The sequence below is a fragment of the Mustela lutreola genome, chromosome 4 (assembly GCF_030435805.1).
Source record: "Mustela lutreola isolate mMusLut2 chromosome 4, mMusLut2.pri, whole genome shotgun sequence".
NCBI classification, from domain to species: domain Eukaryota; kingdom Metazoa; phylum Chordata; class Mammalia; order Carnivora; family Mustelidae; genus Mustela; species Mustela lutreola.
Window position 1 is genome coordinate 109,321,534 of NC_081293.1, and position 21,592 is coordinate 109,343,125.

The following is a 21,592-nucleotide window of genomic DNA, read 5'->3' on the forward strand; positions in this document are numbered from 1 at the left end:
GGAACTTCGTACCCTTTGACTAGCCAATACCTCTATTCTTCCCTCCTCCCAGCCTCCACAGCCCATGCTGTGGTTCTCAATTTTCCTATTTTAGATTCCTCTTAAAAATGGGGTCACGCAGAATTTGTCCTTTGTCTGGTTTATTTCACTTAGCATGAGTACATTCATGTTGTTGCAAACGTCAGGATTTTCTGCTTTTGAAAGGCTGACCAATATTCTACTGTATTTATACACCACGTTTTTCTCTATCCATTCATGCCTTGATGGACAATTAGTTTGTTTCCATATCTTGATTATTGTGAATAATGCTGCAAGGAACATCAGAGTACAGGTATCTCTTTGAGATACCGGCTTCAGTACTTTGGGGTATATGCTCAGATGTGTGACTTTGGATCATATGGTATTTCTATGTTTAGCTTTTTGAGGAACCTCCATGTTGTTTTCCACAGGAGCTGCCCCAGTTTGCATTCCCAGCATCAGGGTACAAGGCTTTCTGTTTCTCAGCCTTCTCACCAACTTGATAATGGCCGTACTAACCGCTGTGAGCAGGTATCTTATCGTGGTTTCATTCACATTTCCCGGATGATTAGTTATGCTGAGCACCATTCCATATACCTGTTGGCCAATTTATGTCTTCTTTTGAGAAATGTCTCTTGAGGTCTTTTGCCCATTTTTATTTATTTGTTTTTTATTTATTTATTTTTAATTATATATATATATATTTAAAGATTTATTTATTTATTTATTTGACAGACAGAGATCACAAGTAGGCAAAGAGGCAGACGGAGTGGGGGTGGAAAGCAGGCTCCCTGCCGAGCAGGGAGCCCGATGCGGGGCTCGATTCCAGGACCCTGGGACCATGACCTGAGCTGAAGGCAGAGGCTTTAACCCACTGAGCCACCCAGGCGCCCTCTTTGCCCATTTTACAATCAGTTTTTCTAAAATAAATTACTGTTGAGTTGAAGGAGTTCCTTCTGTATTTCGAATATTCACCTCATCAGATTTGTGGTTTGCAAATAACGTCTCCCATTCTGTAGTTTGTCTTTTCATTCAGTTGATTGTTCCTTTGCTGGGGATAGTCCCACTCGTCTGTTTTTTGTTTTTGTTGCCTGTGCTTTTGATGTCTTACCCAAGAATTCATTGCCAAGTGCAATATTTAGCTTTCCCCTATGTTTTCTCCTAAGAGTTTTATAGTTTCAGGTTATAAGATTATGTCTTCTATCCATTTTGAGTCGATGTGTGTAGATGATGTGAGGAAAGTGTCCAGTGTCATCCTTTTGTACGTGGATGTCCAGTTTCCCATAACCATTTGTTGAAGAGACCATCCTTTCCTCATTTAGTGTTCTTGGCACCCTTCTCTGAGATCAGGTGACTGCAGATGCATGGACTGACTTCTGGTCTCTCCAGTCTGTTCCACTGCTGGTCCCCCCTTATCAGTGGGGGATGTGTCCCCCTAGTGGATACCTGAAACGGGAATAATACAGAACTCTATATACACTCTTGTTTCCTGTATGTGCATACCTGTGATAAGGTTTAATTTTTTGAAAAGATTTTATTTGCTTATTTGACAGAGAGATAGAGAAAGAGCACAAGTAGGCAGAGCAGCAGGCAGAGGTAGAGGGAGAAGCAGGCTCTCCAATGAGCAGGGAGCCCAACGCAGGGCTCAATCCCAGGACCGCGGGATCATTGTCCTGAGTGGAAGGCAGACGCTTAATCTACTGAGTCACCCAGGTGCCCTGTATATTTGTTTTCATGCCAGTATCTTGCTGTTTTGATTATTGTAGCTCTATAATATATTTTTAAATCAGGAAGTGTGATGCCTCCAGCTTTTTTCTTGCTCAAAATTTGCTTTGGCCACTCAAGGTCTTTTGTGGTTCCAAATGAATTCTAGGATTGGTTTTTCTACTTCAATAAAGAATGCCATTTGTATTTTTTTGGGGTTGAATTGAAATTGTAGATCACTTTGAGTAATTAACTTTAACAATATTAATTCTTTTGTTCAATGAACATGAAATGTCGTTCCACTTATTCGTGTCTAATTTCTGTCATCACTATTTTATACATTTCTATGTACAAGTCTCTTAACACTTTAGTTTATTCCTAAGTGTTTTATTGTTTTTGACGCTATTGTAAATGAGACTATTTTCTTAAATTCCTGTTTGGAAATATTGTTTGTGTATAGAAATGCAACTGATTTTTGTATGTGGATTTTTACTGCATCCATTTATTTTAATAGGGGTGTATGTGTGTGTGTGTGTGTGTGGTCTTTAGTCTTTCTACGTAGAAGATCATGTCTTCTGTAAACAGAGATAATTTTACTTCTTTCTGATTTGAATATCTTTTATTTATTTATTTTTTCTTACTTAATTATCCTGTCTTGGACTTACAGTACTATGTTGAATAGGAGAAGCAAGAGTGGGCCTTCTTGCCTTGTTTCACACGCTAGAGGCCAAGCTTTTTCATCACTGAGCACAGTGTTACTGTGGGCTTCTTGTCGACAGCTTCTCTAGTGTTGAGGTGACTTCCTTCTGTACTTATTTTGTTGAGAGTTTTTACCATGAAAGGGTGTTGAGTTTTGTAAACTGCTTTTCAGAAGCTATTTCAGTGATCCTGTGATTTTTATCCTCCTGTCTGCTAATAGGGTGAATCACATGGATTGATTTGCACAATTTGAACCATCCTTGCACCCAGGGATGAGTCTTCCCTAGTCATGGTGTACTTTTAATGTGCTGTTTAAACCAGCTCGCTGGAGTTTTGTTGAGGATTTATCATTCAAGTTCATCAGGGATAATTATTTTTGTTCTCTCACTTAGCTTCTTTAAGAAAATTATTTTGAGTTCTTCATTAAGTAGTTCATGGGTTTCTGCTTCCTCAGCTTTATTAGGCTTCTCTGTGGTGAAGCATAATTATTATATCTTCTCATTATTCATGATCTTTCTAGCTTAGTGTTGGTGTCTGCACATTTGAAGCCGTTACCCCTTCCTGTTCTTATTGGCTGCCTCGAGGAGGGAACACCTGTCCGAGAGTGTGGCTGGAGATTCGGAGTGTGCTGGCCGATGGGTCTCTGGACCCACCTACTGCTCAGGTCTTCGGACATGCCAGCTGCAGGCATCTGCAGGAGCATGGCCTGCTGTCGCCGTCCCAACGGGTTTTGCATGGTGACTTTTCACATGCAACTTTTCTGAATTTGCCTATCAGGTATTATAGGGGTTTTATTGTTGGTGCTCTTTTTTTTGGGTGTGGAATTTTGGGGACTTTGTACATATATGATCATGTTACCTACAGAGATAATTTTACTTTTTCTTTTCGTTTGGGAGCCCTTTATTTCTTTTCCTAGCCTAATTGATCTGACTAGGACTTTCGGTACTGTGTTGAACAGAAGTGGCAAAAGTGAGCCTTTTCTTGTTTCTAATTTTTGGGAACAACTTACAGGCTTTCACCATCGAGTATGGTGTTAACTCTGGGGTGTTAAATGTGGTCTTTATTGTGTTGAAGAGTTTTCCAGCTGCTCCTGGTTTGAGTGTTTTTGTCATGAAGGTTGTTGAATTTTGTCAAATGCCTTTTCTACATATAATGAGATAATTATGTACTTTTTCTAAACCCTTCATTGTGTTAATGTAATATATTACACTGATCACATCGTATGTGTGGCATCATCCTTGCATCCCAGGAATAAATCCCGCTCGGTCATTGTATATAGTCCTTTTTCTGGATTCCTTTTGCTAGTATTTTGTTGAGGAATTTCGTATTGGGGGGAACTAAGGGAGACTGGTCTGTCGCCTTCTCGTAGGGTCTTTGGCTTTAGTATCAGGAGTGATGTTGATCTCATGCTCTTTAATGTTTTCGAAGAGTTAGAGAATTAATGTTATTATTTAAATGTTTTGTAGAATTCACCACTGAGGCCGTCTGGTCCATGCTTTTCCTTGCTGGAAGGTTTTTTGTTTACTATGTCAATGTCTAGTTATCAACCTCTTCAGATTTTGCTATTTCTTCATTCTGTAGTTGACTGTGTTTCCAGGAAATCAGTTTTTTCACTTAGGTGATGCAGTTTGTTGGTGTACAATCATCTGTAGTATTCTCTTATAGTTATTTTTATTTCGGTAAAATCAGTAGTAATGTCCCTAATTTCATTTCTGTTTTAGTGATTTAGGTCTTCTGTTCTTTTCTGTGAGTTTAGCTGAAAGTTTGTTAAGTTTGATCTTTTCAAAGAAGCAGCTTTTATTCCATTGTTTTTTTTCTGTTTTGCTCTTCTTCATTTTATTTTTCTCTTTTCTAGTCTTTATTATTTCCTTGCTGTTGCTAGCTTTCGGATGGTGTTCTCTGCATTTTCTCCCCCCTTGGCGCATACTGTTACGTTATTGATTTGAGATTTTTCTTCTTTTATGACAGAGATTTACACGTATACAATTCCCTCTTAGCTCTGTTTTCATTGTATCACATGTTCTACTCTTCCTATTTTTGTTGAAGTATTTCCTAGTTTCCCTTGATTTATTCTTTAATTTGTCAGTTGTTTATGGTGTGTTGCTTAATTTCCACATACTTGTGAATTTTCCTGTTTTATATTTTTGACGTCAGTTTCATTCTGTTGTGATAAGAAAAGATATTTTGAATAATTAATCTAGCATTGTTTAAATTATTTAAGACTTGTTTTGTGGCCTCACACGTGGTCTCTCGGGGAGGATGTTCCGTGCGCACTTGAGAAGGATGTGTGTCCTGCCGCTGCGGAGCGCGGTGTTCTGTGCGTCTGCGGGCATCCGGTCTGCGGGATGGCTCAGGTTCTCTGTTTGCTTCCTGATCTTTTGCCGGCTGTCCTGTCTCCTGCAGGAGGTGACTAGTGAAGTATCCGAGTATTATTACAGAACTAGTTTTCCCCTCAGTTCTGTGAATATCTGCTTCCTATATTTTGGGGCTCTTTATTTGGTGCATGTATGTTTATAATTGCTGTCTTGGTGAATTGACTATTTTAAAAAATATCACGTTTTCATCTCTTGTAACAGTTTAACAAAGTCTGTTTTGTCTTGGTAGCTTGCCCAGCTTTCTTGGTTACTGTGTACACGGAATACCTTTTACCATCCTTCCACTGCCAGTCCTTTTCTGTCTGTAGACTCAAGGTGAGTCTCTTATAAACAGTGTGTATTTGGGTTATTTTAAAAAACCTGTTCTGCCAATCTCTGCCTTTTAATTGGACAACTTAATCCATTCACATTTAAAATAGTTACTGATAAGGAGGAATTTACTACTGCCATTTTGCCTTTGTAAAAAAAATTATTATTTCTTTTTCTTAAAGCATTGTCTCTCTTCTCTTACTGCCTTATTTATGGTTAGCTGACTTTTTGTAATGACATGTTTTGATTCCCTTCAAATATAGACTCTTCTATATATTGTATAGAGATTTTCTTTGTGGATACCAGGGGGGTTACAGATAACACCCTAAAGTTACAACAGTCCAATTTTATAATATTTTAAAAAGCTTTTATTTATTTATTTGTCAGCGAGAGAGAGAGCACGCACAAGCAGGCAGAGGCGGAGAGAGCAGCAGGCTCCCTGAGGAGCAACAAGCCCGATGTGGGACTCGGTCCCAGAACCCTGGGATCATGGCCTGAGCCAAAGGCAGTGGCTTAAGCAACTGAGCCACCCAGGCATCCCACGACAGTCCAATTTTAATGATTTGAACACCTCAACTACATACCAAAACTCTACAGTCATTTCTCCTTCAAGTTATTAATATCACAAATTAAATTTTTATACCTTGGCCCAATAATGTACTTTTTAAAAAAAAATATTTTATTTATTTGTCAGAGAGAGAGAGCACACACAATCAGGCAGAGTGGCAGGCAGAGGTAGAGAGAGAAGCAGGCTCCCTAAGGAGCAATGAGCCCAATGTGGAACTCGATCCCAGGACCCTGGGATCATAACCTGAGCCAAAGGCAGACGATTCACTGACTAAGCCACCCAGGTGCCCCCCAGTAATATATATTTATAACATAATTATTTGTATGCATTTGTCTTTTAAGCCCCATTAAAAATAAAAAGTGGAGTTACTACTAAAATTAAAATTTTGGTTTTTGTATTCACCCATATCTTTATATTTATGATGGATCTTTACACCGTCATCCTGCTGTGAGTTATGGTCTAGAATTACGTCGTTTCAATCTGATGGACTCCCTTATACAGCCTGTCCAAGGCAATAAGTCTGTGTGGCCTGGGAAACAGGGTCCTATCTGCTGAAGGCCAAGACTACCGCTGTCCTGGGGAAGGGGAAGGGCAATGCACATAAAAACGCCAGAAACTTTCCTGCAATCTTGGATACGTCTGTTTCCTGCTGGAGCGTTTTTGGTGTTCAGAGCAGCTACAGAATTAGTTCAGGCAGGTTCAGGCTGTTTTCTTCACTTTTCTGTGGGGAAATGAGAGCTTGGAACTTCCTAGTTTGCCATTTTGCCAAAATACTGGTTTTTAACCTATCAAATTGGCAACAAAAGAAACTGTTAAATTTATAGAACAAGTTTTGGGAAACTGGTACTATCAGTGTTGGAGAGTGTGCTGGGAGAGTAATCTGTGTGTATGAATGTGCGGATACGTGCATGTAGCATTTGCAAGTGTGTGTGTGTGTATGTATGTGTGTATTATATACTATCTGAAAAGACTTAAAATGCTGATGTCATCTGACCTAGAAATTCAACTCCTACAAACGGCCTAAAGAAATAATCATAGATGAATACTGGATGACATCATCACGGATGGGGGTATTTGCTGTCCGCATTTCGTATAATTATGGCTACTGGCAGCAATATTTGTGTCCAACAGTTGGGGCTGGTTAAAACATGATCATCCACCGGGCACAGAATGGCATATATGCACTAAAATTCATGTTGAGGAAGAATATTTCAGTGAACTTACATTTCGTTATTTTTTAGAAATATATTTTAAAATCAATTAAGTTGATTAAAAAAAAATTATCACTCCAGTAGCAATCATTACTGCCTTGAAGCAGGCCATTTAGCAGTTTCCCTTCCCCAAATTTTACCTAACCCTGGTTTCTTGGATTTATTCCCAATTTGGGTCTCACAGCCCTGTGGCTTTACTTAGCAGACTTTACAGAGCTGAGCTTAATGCAGCAATTTCTTTTTTTTTTTCTCAAGCATTTTTTATTTTTATTTATATTTATTTATTTATTTTTTTCAGTGTTCCAAGGTTCATTGTTTATGCACCACACCCAGTGCTCCATGCAATCCCTGTCCTCCTTAACACCCACCACCAGGCTCACCCATCCCCCCACCTCCCTCCCCTCGGAAACCCTCCGTTTGTTTCTCAGAGTCCACAGTCTTCTCATGCTTCATCTCCCTCTGATTTTCCCCAACTCACTTATCCTCTCCATCTCCCCATGTCCTCCGTGTTATTCCTTATACTCCACAAGTAAGTGAAACCCCCTAGGAGCCCCGACTCCTGACTACTGCTGAATAACACAACGTAAGGGGGATCCAAGTGCCACACAGTGCTTGGGGCTGAACAGTATTAATTTTATCTACATTTTACAAGAGGGTGACTGGCTCAGAGAGGCCAGCGACTCGTGCAAGACAGCACAGCAATAGCACGGTTACCGCCGGCTGCGGAGCAGTGACCACGCCTCGCTCTCCTGGACTAAAGGAAAGGCTTTTCTCAGGGAAATCAAACTCCTTCGGTAGGGAGTGTCGACTTCACCCGGTCCCGCCGCGGATCCGTGGCCCCGGGGCAGGTTTTCGGCCGGTTTGGCCCCGTGGCTCCTCTCCCGGAGTCCTGGCCTGCGGGCACCTGGGCAGGTGGGCCGGCGGGCGGGTCCGGGCAGCAGCCCGCCGCGGCCGCCCCCGCTCCCAGGGCCAACGCTGCCCGGCCTGCGCCCCGCCTCCCCTCACTTCGGCCGCTCCGGGCAACGCCGGTTCTTCTCCGCGCCCCAGCCGCCCCGGGCCCCTCCCCGGGCGCCCCCAAGTCCGCGTCCCCGCCCCGCCGGCCCGGGTCCCTCTCCGAGCAAGGCCCCCGCCCCGCGCCCCCGCCGCCCGTAGCGGCCCGGGCGGGTGGCCGTGGCCGGCGCGAGGCCCCTCCCCGGCGGAGGCGCTCGGCGCGGAGGAAGCGGAGGCGGCGGTAGCGCCGAGACCTCGCCGCGCTGATGGCGTCGCCCGGGTGAGTGCGGCTCTCGGGCCGCGCGGGAGAGGGGGCTGCGGGCCGCGCGGCGGGGGCCTTCGGATGCAGGTGCGGCCGCCGTCCCCCGACCCCCGCCGCAGGCCCCCGTCCGGACCCCCGCCCGCCGGGCCCCGCGGCCCTCCCGCCGACCTTGGGCGGGCGCGGCCGGGCGGGGGACGCGGGGGGCGCGGGCCGAGGCGGCGGGGCCGGGGGCGGTTGCGGGGAGCGCGGGCGCGACCCGGGGGCCTGGGAGCCGCTGGGCCGCGAGCGCCCGGTGCCCGGCCGGCGCCCCCGCCCTGCACTGCGCAGCTGTTTTCCACTTGCTCGCAGGGGAGCGGACTCTGGGCTCTCCCCCGGGGGCACAGCCCGAGGGTCCCCGAAGGTCTCGCGCGAGGGCAGGGGGAGGCCGCGCGCCCACCAGGCCGGGGCTGCGGGTCGGGACACGGGCCGGCCCGGCCGCGGGCCGCTAGGGGGGCAGCCCCGGTCTGACATCACCGTCTTCCACAGCCTCGGCCTGGGCGCTAAAATGTGCTTTCTTCAGGAAAACATGCTGACACGCGCCGAGCTTGTCACTTTTGAAAAAATCCTTTCTTGCAAAATAAAACCTCAGCCATTAATTATAATTAGTTTTTGCTTCCATAATCTAACTAGTCATGCGAGCTGGAAACACAGAGGAGGGAAATGCGTCTCAAGGTCATTGCTTCAGCCGGTGAGATTCTTGTGGCACCACTGCCTGTCCGGAGGGTCCCGCAGGTGGTGGCTGTGGGAGCAGGCCCTCTGGGGTGGAGAGGGCCGCAGCCAGGCCTCTGGCTGGGGAGACTCGGCTGGGCCCCCCCCCACCCCCCCACCCCCCAGCTGGCGCTGCCTACGGCCTTCATGACCCCGGCCAAGTCATGGGCATTCCCACCTGCCTGCAGGCTTTCCAGTCTGGGGAGCTCTGGTCACTAAGTACCCAGTACTTTGAGCTCATAAATAGAATAAACACCTGGCCCATCCCTCAGAAGGCTAGACTGACTGAACAGGAGTTCAAGGTCCCACCCTGTCCCTGCCCCTCTTGTCAGGAAAGGGGGAGGGGGGTGGCCCTGCAGCCGCCAGATGTCTGAGCCCGTGTGGGGCTGCCCTGAGGCCTGTCCGATGCGATGGTGCCTTTTGTCCAGACACACGACTTAGTAGACCTGGCTCAGAGGTGGCCTTATGGTGGACTGCTATGAGCCCGCAGGCCTACGCCGCGTCCCCGTAGTAGGTGGCATCCGTGGCAATTTGGTATCGTTCTGTTGTGAGTGACCCCATGTGTCTGCAGGTGGTGGTCAGCTGTGACGCTGTGATGCGTGCTCACAGGAAAGCTGAGGTCACAGAACTTTCAGTGTCCTCTGCTCTGTTTTACAGAGAGAACTGTGCACTGTGGCATATGACCAAGGCACGTATGCATTTGGGGACAGTCCATAGGTCCACGTGTAACCCTGACCTGTCTACACTGCAGGTTTCACCGGTAGGGCAGAGTCCAGCCAGGAAGACCCAACTTCCTGCGACTTTCTGGCCTGTCTCCGATGACCCGCAGATGCTTGGCCTCCCGGACTTGCACTGCGGGAGCAAGGCTGAGCTTCGGGGCGGGGATCGGGTGGGTTCTGTGATTTCTGCGGGGCCGGAGGAGCACGGAGGAGCCTCTAACTCTGGTTTTCTTTCCCCTGTGAATTACTGTGGGGGAGCTGGGACAGGGGAGGCCCTGACTGATTATGCTGGCCATTAGGCACACGGGCCTGGTAAGGAGCGAGGCCTCAAAGGGAAAGATACGGTGCAGGTGACCCACAGTCCAGTGGAGTTTGGGGCTACATAGAGACAAGGCTGCTGGGCCAGACTGTGGACCTGGCCCGCTGTGTGGGCTCCCTGCCCGCCACTCCTGGAGGGGTAGTCCCTATGAGAGCAGCCTGGAGGGGCAGGAGAGACAGAGCTGGGGGACCTGCTTTTGTCAGCCACGTCCTGTGAGTCTCCAGGCTTGTCTCCTGTGCTCTGTGCCTCCATGTTAGGGCTGCGCGGCTTCTGCGGCACGTGTGTGCTCATCCCAGCCCCTGTTCCCTGCCCTATGGCTTTTCCATGGCTTGAAATGTTGTTTGAGTCAGAGGTTCTTAACCCTGAGGGCCATGGCTCACTGGTGGGCTTCTGGGGTTCCTATGTCCCCTGAAATGGTGCACGGTATAGGGGGTTGGCGTGTGTGTTGCTGGGATCGGATCCGCAGCCCATCTGGAGGGGCTCAACCTCAGCGTCCTCACCGCCTCCATCCACACCCTCTTGGAGTATGGGTCGCAAGCCTGGAGTACCTGGGCTCAATAAGTACATTTTTCAGATCGTTTTTTAAGATTTATTTATTTATTTATTTGAGAGAGAGAGAGAGAGAGAGTGCGCGCGCGCGCGTGCGCGCACGTGTGTGCCCATGAACTGGGGTGGGGGGCAGCAGAGGGACAGGGACGAGCAGGCCCCCTGCCCAGCAGGGAACCTGAACGAGGACTCGACCCCGGACACTGGGATCCTGACCTGAGCCGAAGGCAGACACCTGACTGACCAGCTGAGCCACCCAGGTGCCCCCATTTTTCAGATTGTTAATGGTAGGTAATTTAAAAAACAAAAAACCGTAAAACAAAATAAAAACCAAATGTAATCTGATTTCCCACAGATCCCACTTCTGCAGTCGTGGTATATTTCTAGTTGGGCTGTACTCTGACAGAGGGAGCCTTCCAGACACAGCTGGGGTGTCCCCCCCCACCGCCCGTCTCAGCCAGGCAAGCAGTCTGACATTTTCCTTTGCATTTACAGGTTCTGTTTGTTCTTTGCTCTGTCCCGCACCCCAGTTTTTTTCTTTGTTCTGGTCAGATAGACATCGTGAGGTCTGCCATCCGCACAACGTTGTTCGGGTTTTACTGGAATGCTGTCATGCAGCTCCTCAGCTTGCTTGCTTCATGCGGTGGGGCGGTTTCCGTTCTCCCCGTGGCAGAACGAGGACCAGCTCTCCCTAACTTTTGACATTTATGGACTATTGTGTAGCACGGCCCCATTACGTAGCCACAGCGTTTCTAGTTTTCTCTGTGAGATAATGCAGCACGTTGCGCTCTCCCTTTGGACGTGCGCAAGAATTGGATGTTGGGGCTAGGGGCCTGTCTCTTTTAGTTGATCCTACTGAAGTGTCCTCACGGGGGGGTTAGGGGGGTGTCGCACTGCCTCCCCCCCACCAGACTTGAAGGGGTCTCTGTGCCTCCCAACACCCGACGTTAGACTTGAAAAGACTCGCTCGTCTGATGGAATTATTGAGGTAAGAACTAGGAATCCTCACTCCCCTCATCTTTAAAGATGGGCACTTCCTGCCTGACCTCTTGTGTTCCCTCAGCCAAGTCTGTCCTAGGGTCTTTGATCCCTTGGTTGCCGTCAGGGCCTCACCATTGCCATCCCCTCAGGTTTTTGTTTCTGGAAGGAACCCAGTGAGGCCTGCCCTCCAACAAGCCGGGGCTGCCCCCGCCATGCACCAGACATTTACGAGTACTGAGGACCGTCTTTTTTTTTTTTTTTTTAAAGATTTTGTTTATTTATTTGACAGAGAGAGAGATCACAAGCAGGCAGAGGGACAGGCAGAGAGAGAGGAAGGGAAACAGGCTTCCCGCTGAGCAGAGAGCCTGATGCGGGGCTCGATCCCAGGACCTTGAGATCATGACCTGAGCCGAAGGCAGAGGCTTTAACCACTGAGCCACCCAGGCGACCCCCGAGGACAGTCTTAACCGTGTTTGACCTTCCTGCCCATGAGGACGCTCTCCTGACCCTGTCATTTGGTGGCGAAGGAAGGGATCTTGGCCTTTGCCTCCTGGGAAGGGATAGGCTCTCCTGCCAGAGCCTGGCCTGGTCCGAGTGGGCTCCTCACACTGGCTGGAGGCCCAGAGGACGGGAGGGGATGGCTGGGGTGGAGACGCTGGGGTTCTCAGACCAGGGAACCACCCCATCAGCCATGACTGCAGTTGTGTTAAATGTGGTTACTGAGACAGAAATCTTGGTTCTCTGTGTGTGCTGTCATGTGTCCGGGGCGCGCTCCGAGTGGAGCCCACATCAGGACGAGCTCACACGGTTTGCTGGAGGAGGAAGCTGGATTCTCAGGTTGTCTGAGGCTCCGATTAGTGTTTCACAGGGACGCCTGGAGATGGAGCATCGCGGGGCTCCCACCTGGGGTTCCCAGACCTGCTTGCCTGGTTCACTGGGCTCGTTCTGTCAGGATCTCCGCGTTGTGACGTTTTGTGAAATTGTTAGTTGCTGTATTTATTTTTATTTCTTAAAAGGTTGTATTTATTTGAGACATTGAGTGAGAGAGAGAGAGAGCACGAGCAGGCAGAGAGAGAGAGGGGGAAGCAGGCTCGCCGTGGAGCGGAGAGGCCGGTGCAGGGCTTGATCCCAGGACCCTGAGATCGTGACCTGAGCTGAAGGCAGAGGCTTAACCTACTGAGCCACCTAGGTGTCCCCAGTTGCCTATTTTTAAAAACGAGTTATATGCACATGGTACAGATTTCAAAAGGCAGAAAAGGGACTTAGGTGGAGATGCGGGCCGGTCACAGTCTGGGCACGGCAGGGCGCTGTGTCTCCTCGTTTGTTTTAAGCCCAGGAAGTGTTTTGGAGAGGCCTTTTCTTGGCGTTTTCTCATGGATTTGTAGTTCCTTGTATGTGGAAGAAATGAGCCCTTGTCATTTGTGTTATGAATACTTTTCCTCAGCCTTGCGCTTGCCTTGTGATTCTGAAGCCTTCCTGACTCTGAGTTTTAGGCTTTGACAGCTCCTTTCAGGGCATGTTTCCTTTTCCAGTCTGCACTATAAGCCCAGTCGGTACTCATTTTGGAGAAGCGAGTGGCCAGGATCTGCCTTTATTTTCCAGGTTCTTTTTTTTTTTTTTTTTTTTTTTAAGGGTTTTATTTATTTATTTGAGATAGAGAGTGTATAAGTGCGGGGGGGTGGGTGGCAGGCAGAGGGAGAGGGAGAAGCAGGCTCCCCTCTGAGCAGGGAGCCCGATGTGGACTCCATCTGAGGAGACTGAGACCATGACCTGAGCCGAAGGCAGACGCTTCACTGACGGAGGCCCCCAGACGACCCCGTTTTCCCAGGTTCTTATGCCTGAATGACCCTAGACACTGAGCCCCTGGGCTGGAGACGAGGTTCCTGGCTGACAGGGGAGCATGTCTGACTGTGACAGAGCTTCATCTCGTGAGCCAGGCCCATAGCCTTGATTTCTGGCCACCCGTCCTGTGTTCTCTTCTCCACAGGCTTTGTCCTCTTTCTGTTCTGTTTCAGTATTTTCCTGATTGTTGTTATACACATATTTCTCCACAGAGTCATCTTACCTGTTTTTCAGCGTGGATGCATCTGTAAGAGCCTTCCCCGGCCTCTCTAACCTTCTGCTAGTCTACGGGGTGGCAGCAGGGTTTTGATAGTTTTATTTGCAAATAGACCTGGAAAACCACCTGCCATAATGAGGAGAATTTGGGGAGCCGGGGACACACAAGTAGTCCCTTTACGTCGGCTCCCAGCCCAGCCGCGCCAGCCGCGGGGTCGCCCGCCTGCAGCCTTCCTACCTCTCGCTTTCTCACACCTGCCCGCGGCTTCCACACCACGCTGTGTGGGTGCCTCAGGGCTGCCACCCTTCACCCCGGCCCCCCAGGCTGCCATCCCCTGGGGTTGACCCTGCCACCTTCGCTGTCCCAGTGCCAGACAAGCCTGTCATCTGCACTCAGCTCACCCTCAGAGCGGAAGTGAGTCTTGCCTGAGGCCGGGAAGGCTCCATCTTACCCGTCCTGTCTGCTGCCTGGGCCCTGCCTCCCACCGGTGTGGACCCTTGGCCCCCAGCTGTGCCCGTGCTCTCCAGTGGTGTCCCCTGCTCCGGGAGCCCCCCGCCTCATACCCGCAGCAGTCCGTTCCCCTGCGCCCCGGCCCAGGCTCTGGTTAAAACTTGGGTGGTGGTGTGCTTCTCGGAGCTCTCCTGGACTCCTAGGGAGTTTCCTAGCAGGGAGTAACGTGCACGTAAAACCGCGAACACTGGCTGCCTTGTATGAACCCGCTTACCCTGCTCATCATTCCAAACGCTTACGGTGACCCAAGGAGGTGTGCGGGGTGGGGTGGGGAGGGTGGGGGGTGGGGACAGCCAGTCTTGGCCCAGAGATCGTCTGGGTGTGCTCCACGGGTGTGACCAGCTCTAGTGGAGGCTCCCGGAGATCAGGCAGAGTTTTAGGCCGCCTCCCCTTGCTCAGTGGCCCACACAGTGGGAGCCCATGCCCACACAGTGGGCACATGCCATTCCTGTCCTGGGAAGACGCTCAGCTTGCCGTGCTGGGCTGAGGTTGCCCCGGGCCCACAGCGGAGACAGCAGTGTCTGATGCCAGGGGCTGTCCTGGGGGATGTGTGTCTTTCTCAGGGTGCAGGCTCCCCTGTGCTGCGGTGGGGTTCCACTGCAGAAGAGCAGGAGGGCAGCAGGAGGCGCTCTGGCCAGTGATCTCCCTGCATGCTCCAGCACGTGTGTGGGGGCGACACTGCCAGGCTGCAGGGTCCTTGTGTCCTACCTGTGCTGTATCATCTGACCTTCTCTTGTGTCCGCCACCGCTGCCCCGGTGCCTTGTGGGGCAGCCTTGTCGCCGACATGTTTTCTCAGCCAGGCCTGCCACTGTGAAGTCACCCTGCCGCCGCCGTGGGACAGTTTGGGCTTGGCTGTTGTTCCCGGTTGACTCCTGTCCCCTCCCAAACGAATGTTGAAGTCCTAACCCCGGTACCTGTGAATGTGACCATTTCTGGAAGTAGGCCCTTTGCAGATGTGATGAGGTAAAATGAGGCCAAACTGGGTTGGGTGGGCCCTCCCCTTCCCCAGTGCCCGGTGTCCATACCAGAAGCAGAGAAGAGACGCAGACAGAGGCAGGGGCGAATCCCCCTGCCTGGAGCCCACACGCCGTGTCCGTGGCTGGAGATGCGGCTGGACGGTGTGAGGACCCCCTCAGTTCCGGGTACTGGGAGTCGGAGGTGTGGGCCAGTGGTGCCTCCCGGAGCCTCTGAGAGCCAGTGTGCTCCTGCCTCTCTGCTGGCTTCTGGTGGCTGCCGGAGATCCTGGGCGATCCCGGGACTGGAGAGGCCGTGACTCTGCTGTCCTGTGTTTTTCTCCCTGCACATCTGCCCACACTTGCCTCTGCCTGTGATACCAGCAGTTGGATCAGGGGCCCAGCCTGCCCACCATCATCTGATCTTAATTTAACTAATCACATCTACAAAGACCCTATTTCCAAACGAGACTGTGTTCGCTGTACTGGGGTTAGGACTTGGACATATCTTTTCAGGGGTCACGTTTCAACCCGCAGCACACACCAGGCCTGTTTAAAAAGGTCAGTACCGTCTGGTAGGCTTTCTGGGCAGAGCACTTGGCTGCAGGCCTTGTTTTGTTTCGGGGTGGTAATGGGACGGGGGTCCCGCCAGTGCTGAAGGAGGGGTCCCCAGGCTCTCTCGTCGGCTGGCATAGGCGCGGGGCAGGAGGGTAAGTGGTGGGTCTTTGAAGCTGTCGGCATCAAACAGCAAACATCCGGTCAGACCTTTTATTACCCAGAGCAATTCCTCGTCTGTCCCCGGCTGCATGACGGTCAGGGCCAGTGCCCTGTTTGTCCCGCATCCTCCTGTCTGGGGTGCTTTTCTCTGTGTCCTCAGCACCAGCTGCTGAAGGAGCTAGGTCTGTCGCCGGGCATCAGCCCCGCTCACGAGGGTCGGATGGTTTGTTCTGGTCCGGCGGCCCTGAGCTCTGCGGGGGCCGGTGTCTCTGTGGTCCGAGCCTGGAACATCGAGGTCCCTGGAATCGGAATCCCCAGGTGTAGGTGGAAAAGTCCCGCAGGCCGACCTGCTGGGCGAACAGATGAGGACAGGATGCCCGGCCACGCACCCTGGGAGACATGGCCAGTGAGGCCGCCAAGTTGCCCGGGCCCCCCTTGCCCCTGCAGGCCTGAAGGGAGCCTTCGAAGGGTGCAGGCCGTAACGTGCGCTCACTGACTTAGTGAGGAAGAGCTGTTAGACGCTCGGGGCACTTGGGGCTGTGGGCAGGTCACCCCTTGTCCGTGCGCGGAGACCCCCAGGTCTGGTCAGCATCATGGTGGGTCTCTGTGACCCCAGAGTCTGGCAGGACTGAGCTGGGCTCCATGTCTGGCTCCGCACCGTGCTCGCATCGCACGAGAAGACTGACCCCTCCACAGGGCTCCCTTCAGCCTAGGGGATGGAGGGCCTTAGGGAAGCCGGAGGCTAGAGTCAGTGGCCAGAAGGAGTGACAGCAACGTGACTGGACGAGATGGGGAGAGGATTGATTAACATTGTGAGTCATTTTCAAAATGGCAAAGGCATTTTCTTGCTACTTTTCTGTATTTTGTATTTGTCTTATTTGGGGATCAGAAAAGATACTAATGATAGTAGTGGTTCTGCAGGCCTGCTTTGCGGAAAGTCCCCGGGGCTGCGTCCGGGGCTCCGGCGATTGATCGCACTTGGCCCCCCCAGGCTTGGCTGCAGGCTGGGAGCTGGGCTGGGAGCTGGTGGACAGTCTGATTGTCAGGAGTTTTGTGATTACTGGCTACAAGTGCAAGTCCCCTAAAATCTCTCTGAATCTTAGAAGTAACGGGCCTGGAGGGAACCAGAAGACTCACGTGTGGGTCTGGCGGGGCGGTGTCGGACAAAGACTGTTTGGGTTTCACCTTCATCTGCTCAGGGCGCCATCAACAGGCCCGCTGGCCAGTTGTCACTTCAGTGACAGGAGGTGGTTTCCCACTGTTCTGGAGCCTGGATACCCCCATGGCTGTGTGGGCAGCTTTGGGTTCTCCTGAGGCCTCTGTCAGTCCTGTAGGACCCTCTCCCACTGACTCCCACCCCCACTATACATGCTGCCGTGCTGTGGCTGCCGGCGACAGATGGGGGTGGGGGTCCCGTGAGCAGCTCCAGCCTAGCATTCCAGTGGCAAGAGTCTGGGTCACCACCTGCCTGTGGGGCCAACTGGCTGTAAATCACAGGTTCCCGTGACCCCTCCTTGGGTTCCATGAATTTGCTGGCGTGACCCACAGAACTCAGGGAAATATTTTCATTACCAGATGACCCTTCTAACAGGATGTGGTTTGGGAATGGCCCAAGGGGAGCTGTGCATGGGGCCAGTCTGTCGGAAGGGGCAGGGGGCTTCCGAGCCCTCTCAGAGCCCGCTACTCACCGGCTCTCGCGTGCTCCGACCGGAAGCTTCAGAGGCCTGTCCCCCTGGGATCTGATGGGGGCTTCGTGACACGGGCATGCTTTCTTGACTCATTGGCCACCAGTGACTGGTGATTGATGCCCGGACATGGGGGGAGGTGGGACTGAAAATGCCAAGCGCACAGTTGGCTCCCCGGGCAGTGTGCCCCGTCCTTCGGTACTTGCACAACTCACGTTTAAGAGCTGTGTGCCAGAAAGGGGGATGAGGACCCGATGTCACAGGCCCCCTCTCCAGATCCGAGATATCGGGGGCCAGGGTTTCCACACTGGGGTCTGGGCACAGTTCCGGCCGTGCGAGCGTAGCAGGTGGAGTCATCATCAAGCAGACAGCACAGGACAAAGCTGGGCCTCTGCTGTCCACTGCCAGGCTGGGCCCTGCCCGGGGCTCACAGCTCAGGGACGCGATTATGCCTGGCCTTTGCTGCTGCCGGGCAGAATTCTGTGTGCATGTCGATGAGCTCGCGCAAGTTCAGCCCGTCCCTGTGACACTGTCACCTGCGTGCTCTCCTGCGTGGGAAACAGTGGGTTGGGTTTCAGCTCCCGTCCAGGGAGCCCATGTGCTGGGGTGTGGGTGGCTAGTGATGTGTGTGCGGCTGCCAGGCCGGGCAGCTTCTGCTCTGGGGCTAGTTTTAACCTTTTGTCCTGTTGTCTCTTTTTAAGGGTTTTTTTCTTACTACAAAAGCGATGAGTATTTCTCATTTTTTAATCAGCGTCAGGGTCTGAGTGCTGCTTAGTGTTGTGCACTGGACAGGGGCTGAAAGCCCGAGCACAGGGACCGCGGCAGGCGGAGGACGAGGCACCCAGAGAACATGCTGGAAGAGCCAGCGGGGGTTCTGGGGTTTCCCCCCGGGAGGGTGGATTTCTTATGTTTTGCTGCAGAATTAAAGGGGAGCTGGGTCGCTGTGTCCATGTGGGTCCTTGCATGAGGTTCGGAGTCTGCGCGGTGCAAGAGGCCGTGGAGAACCTGGTGTTCTCGGGGCACCTGCATGTTTCTCTCTGACCCAGACCCTGCTCCCTGCATCCTTCTTGTTGCTCTTTGGGTCTTAATCAGTCAACGCTTCCTTCTGCATGAAGAAACGCAAATAGGATAGAATAAGCGCATGTGCCTGCCGCCCACTGTTACACTTCTACAATTTTTATGAAAATAATTGGCACCTAGAGCTGAATTATAAAAACAACAGGCTTCCTATGCAGAGTGCATCTTGCTGGTGCTGTCACTCACAGTCTCACTTCCCGTCCCCCACCTCGCAGTGTTTGTGTTTCTGTGGTGCACGCTCGTGCGTCACGATTCTCTAAACCAGTAGAGGGTATGTGTGCGCGTGAGTGGCCCACACCTATCCGTGTCCTCCTGCCCCGACGGCGGCGCCCATAGCACCTGTGCCTCAGTTCTATCCCTGGACCCCCCTTGCGTTGGGGGACCCAGTGTGGGCTTGGGGACGGCAGCATCCTCAGACGCGGAGTCCGGAGCATCTCCCCCATCCTTGGCTGCTCCTTGGTGACATTTGTCCTTGGGGATCATGTGTAACTTTCCATGTTGAATTTGCCCCCGTGGTCAGAGCAGGGCCGGGGGACGCTGTGTCCGCTCTCCAGGCGGGGCAGCTGGGTCATACAGTGGCCGTCTGCGTCACCCGTCCCTGATCCGGCTCCCCAAGGGCCTGCGTTACCATTGCTAGGGCTCTTCTCCCAGCACCAGAGGAGCTTCCACGAGGGGCCGTGTTGGAACCGGGCAGCACCTTGCTTCCGGTCCACACGGTCTTCTCAGAGTTGGCGTTTGTTGGCGTTTCTGGCTTGAGCCAACCTCCACTGAGGTTGGAAGGGTTGCAGAATGACGCAGTCCTACGGCGGCGCTGCCACACGTCACATGGTCATAAGCCCCCTGCCCCTGCCCCCAGCTTGCCTATTTATCACCCGTGTGGACTCCCTTGTTCCTGTCTCTCGGCGGGTTCTCACTAACTGCTGTATTTATTGTGTCTGACCCGATGGCCCTGGACTTGCCAGCTCCTGTGTTCCTAGGCATGCCCTAGCTTTTTTTTTGGAGCACTTCCTTCTTTTCTTTATTTTTCTTTAAAGATTTTATTTATTTATTTGACAGAGAAGGAAAGATCACAAGTAGGCAGAGAGGCAGAGGGAGAGGGAGAAGCAGGCTCCCCGCTGAGCAGAGAGCCCAATGCTGGGCTTGATCCCAGGACCCTGAGATCATGACCTGAGCCAAAGGCAGAAGCTTTACTTGCTGAGCCCCCAGGTGCCCCGAGCACTTCCTTCTGTTCTAAAATCAGATGCTCAGACCCCTCTTACTCTCTCCCTGCCCCAGGTCTGGCACCTGCCATTTCTCCAAGGAGACCTGGTGTCTCTTAGTGTGCAAGGGGTTAAAGGGCACTTGGTGTGCTCATCGCTCCTCTGTAGTGTCTTTGGTTTTTGGCCCATTCAGTGGGCGGAGCTGGAAGGCATGCGTGTAGACGCCAGTGTGCACACGCATGGGCTTGTACACTAGCACGTGTGTGGAAGTCGTGTGTTCACGCTGCGCCTCTGGTTCCAGCTTGGCCCTGGGAGTCCCCTCTTACTTCTTTCCATATTTGTTTTGCTCTTTTTAAAGATTTTAAAAGATTTTATTTATTTATTTGACAGAGAGACAGACAGAGCGCAAGCAGTGGAGGGGAGTGGGAGAGGGAGAAGCAGGCTTCCCGTTCAGCAGGGAGCCCTATGCTGCAGGACTCTCTCCCAGGACCCTGGGATCGTGACTTGAGCTAAAGTCCGATGCTTCACCGCGTGAGCCCCTGGGTGCCCCACCTTCTCCCACATTCGTAGGTCCTTCTTCAACAGTGATGTGTGGCTCCTGATAAAATCAACACGTTTACTCATTCCTATAATAAACCTAAAATAGTTTATTCTTAAATGGACTACATTTACCAAATCTGCTTAAAAGAATTCAGGATCGCCCCTCCCTGCCCACACTATTAACTTTTGATGAGCCGTCCTTTTAGATCTCCTTAAAAACCTATAGACAAATACATAAATACACGCAATTTCATTAAAACGTCATCATACTGTACATTTTCTCACTGTAAATACTCATGTACTTCTTCCCACTCATATACATGCCATTAACAGCATTCCATAACGTCATCCAGCATCTTTCTGTCCACAAAATGAATCGATATGCTGTTTTCTAATGGCTGCAGGCCGAGACTAGGCCGTACTTCTCCGTAATTGGGCTTTGATTTTAAAAGGCACCCAGTTTTTCGCTATTATGTGTAAAGCTGACATCAACACCTTTGTAACTAAATCTTAATTATTTCCTTAGGGTAGAAGTGGAATTACTGGTCAAAGGGTATGTATATTTTTATATCTCTTTGAATGGCGAGTTGTGCCCAGGCCTGCAGGGGTGGCGGGTGCCGGTCTGTCCAGATTGGCGCTTCTCAGTGGCGGCTGCACATAGGAATGCTTGGGGTGCTCCTCGGAGCCGTTTTTTATGCCCAGGCCTGCCCCCCCCCCCCCCCCGCCGGTGTGGTTTCGGTGGTCTGGGGTGTAGCCAGGATTTGTAGTTTTTAAAGCTCTCCAAGAGATTCTGATATGCAGCTAACTTAATAGGTAGATTCAACTTGTAGCATTACTTCATTATTTTAATTACAACTTTCTTTTGCAATTGTTTCAGACGTGCAGATTTGGGAGAAGTGGCCCCAGAAATAAAAGCATCTGAGAGACGAACAGCAGTGGCCATCGCAGGTAGCGTGGGGCTGCCGCCCATCCTGCAGCTCTAGGGTGGGTTCTGGGTTCTGGAACGCCCGGGGTAGGGGAGCACACGCCACAGACATACAGGACTGAAGGCTGTGGTTTTTCCTAAGAGGATTCATTTCACACCGGTGATTATCCCACAGTTTACCAGGGACATATCGTCCCAATCCGAGCACGTCACAACTGCCACCTCGGGTCTGGCTTAGGGTGACCGTCTAGTTTCTGACCTGGGCACTCCTGAGTGTTGGCTTGGGACAAAGGCTGTGAACTGGGCCTGTCCCGGGCAGGCTGGGGCGTGTGCTCTTCCTGCCTGTGGTTCGTGGGGGCTCAGTGTCCGTGCACCTGGGGGCCGGGTCTGTGGCTGCTCCTCATGACTTCAGCTTTAACGTGTTCTGGGCACACTTCACACATCTTTCCTCTTAGAAACTCGTTTTGGATTTATCATT

At 51.4% G+C, this 21,592-nt stretch overlaps 1 protein-coding gene across 7 annotated transcripts in view; it reads left to right on the forward strand.

Annotated features, from left to right (window-relative positions):
- URGCP (upregulator of cell proliferation) overlaps positions 1–21,592 on the forward strand; it is a 57,722-nt gene that overhangs the window by 23,417 nt on the left and 12,713 nt on the right. For 2 of the 7 annotated variants that reach the window (XM_059170736.1, XM_059170738.1), the window contains exons 2-3: positions 20,716–20,742; positions 21,067–21,137. In XM_059170736.1, coding sequence (XP_059026719.1) covers positions 20,716–20,742; positions 21,067–21,137 — 98 coding nt within the window. Of the gene's footprint in view, positions 1–5,025; positions 5,112–7,824; positions 8,155–10,637; positions 10,755–20,715; positions 20,743–21,066; positions 21,138–21,592 lie in introns of those variants that run through there. The other 5 variants (XM_059170741.1, XM_059170743.1, XM_059170737.1 and 2 more) reach the window with 5 other exon arrangements.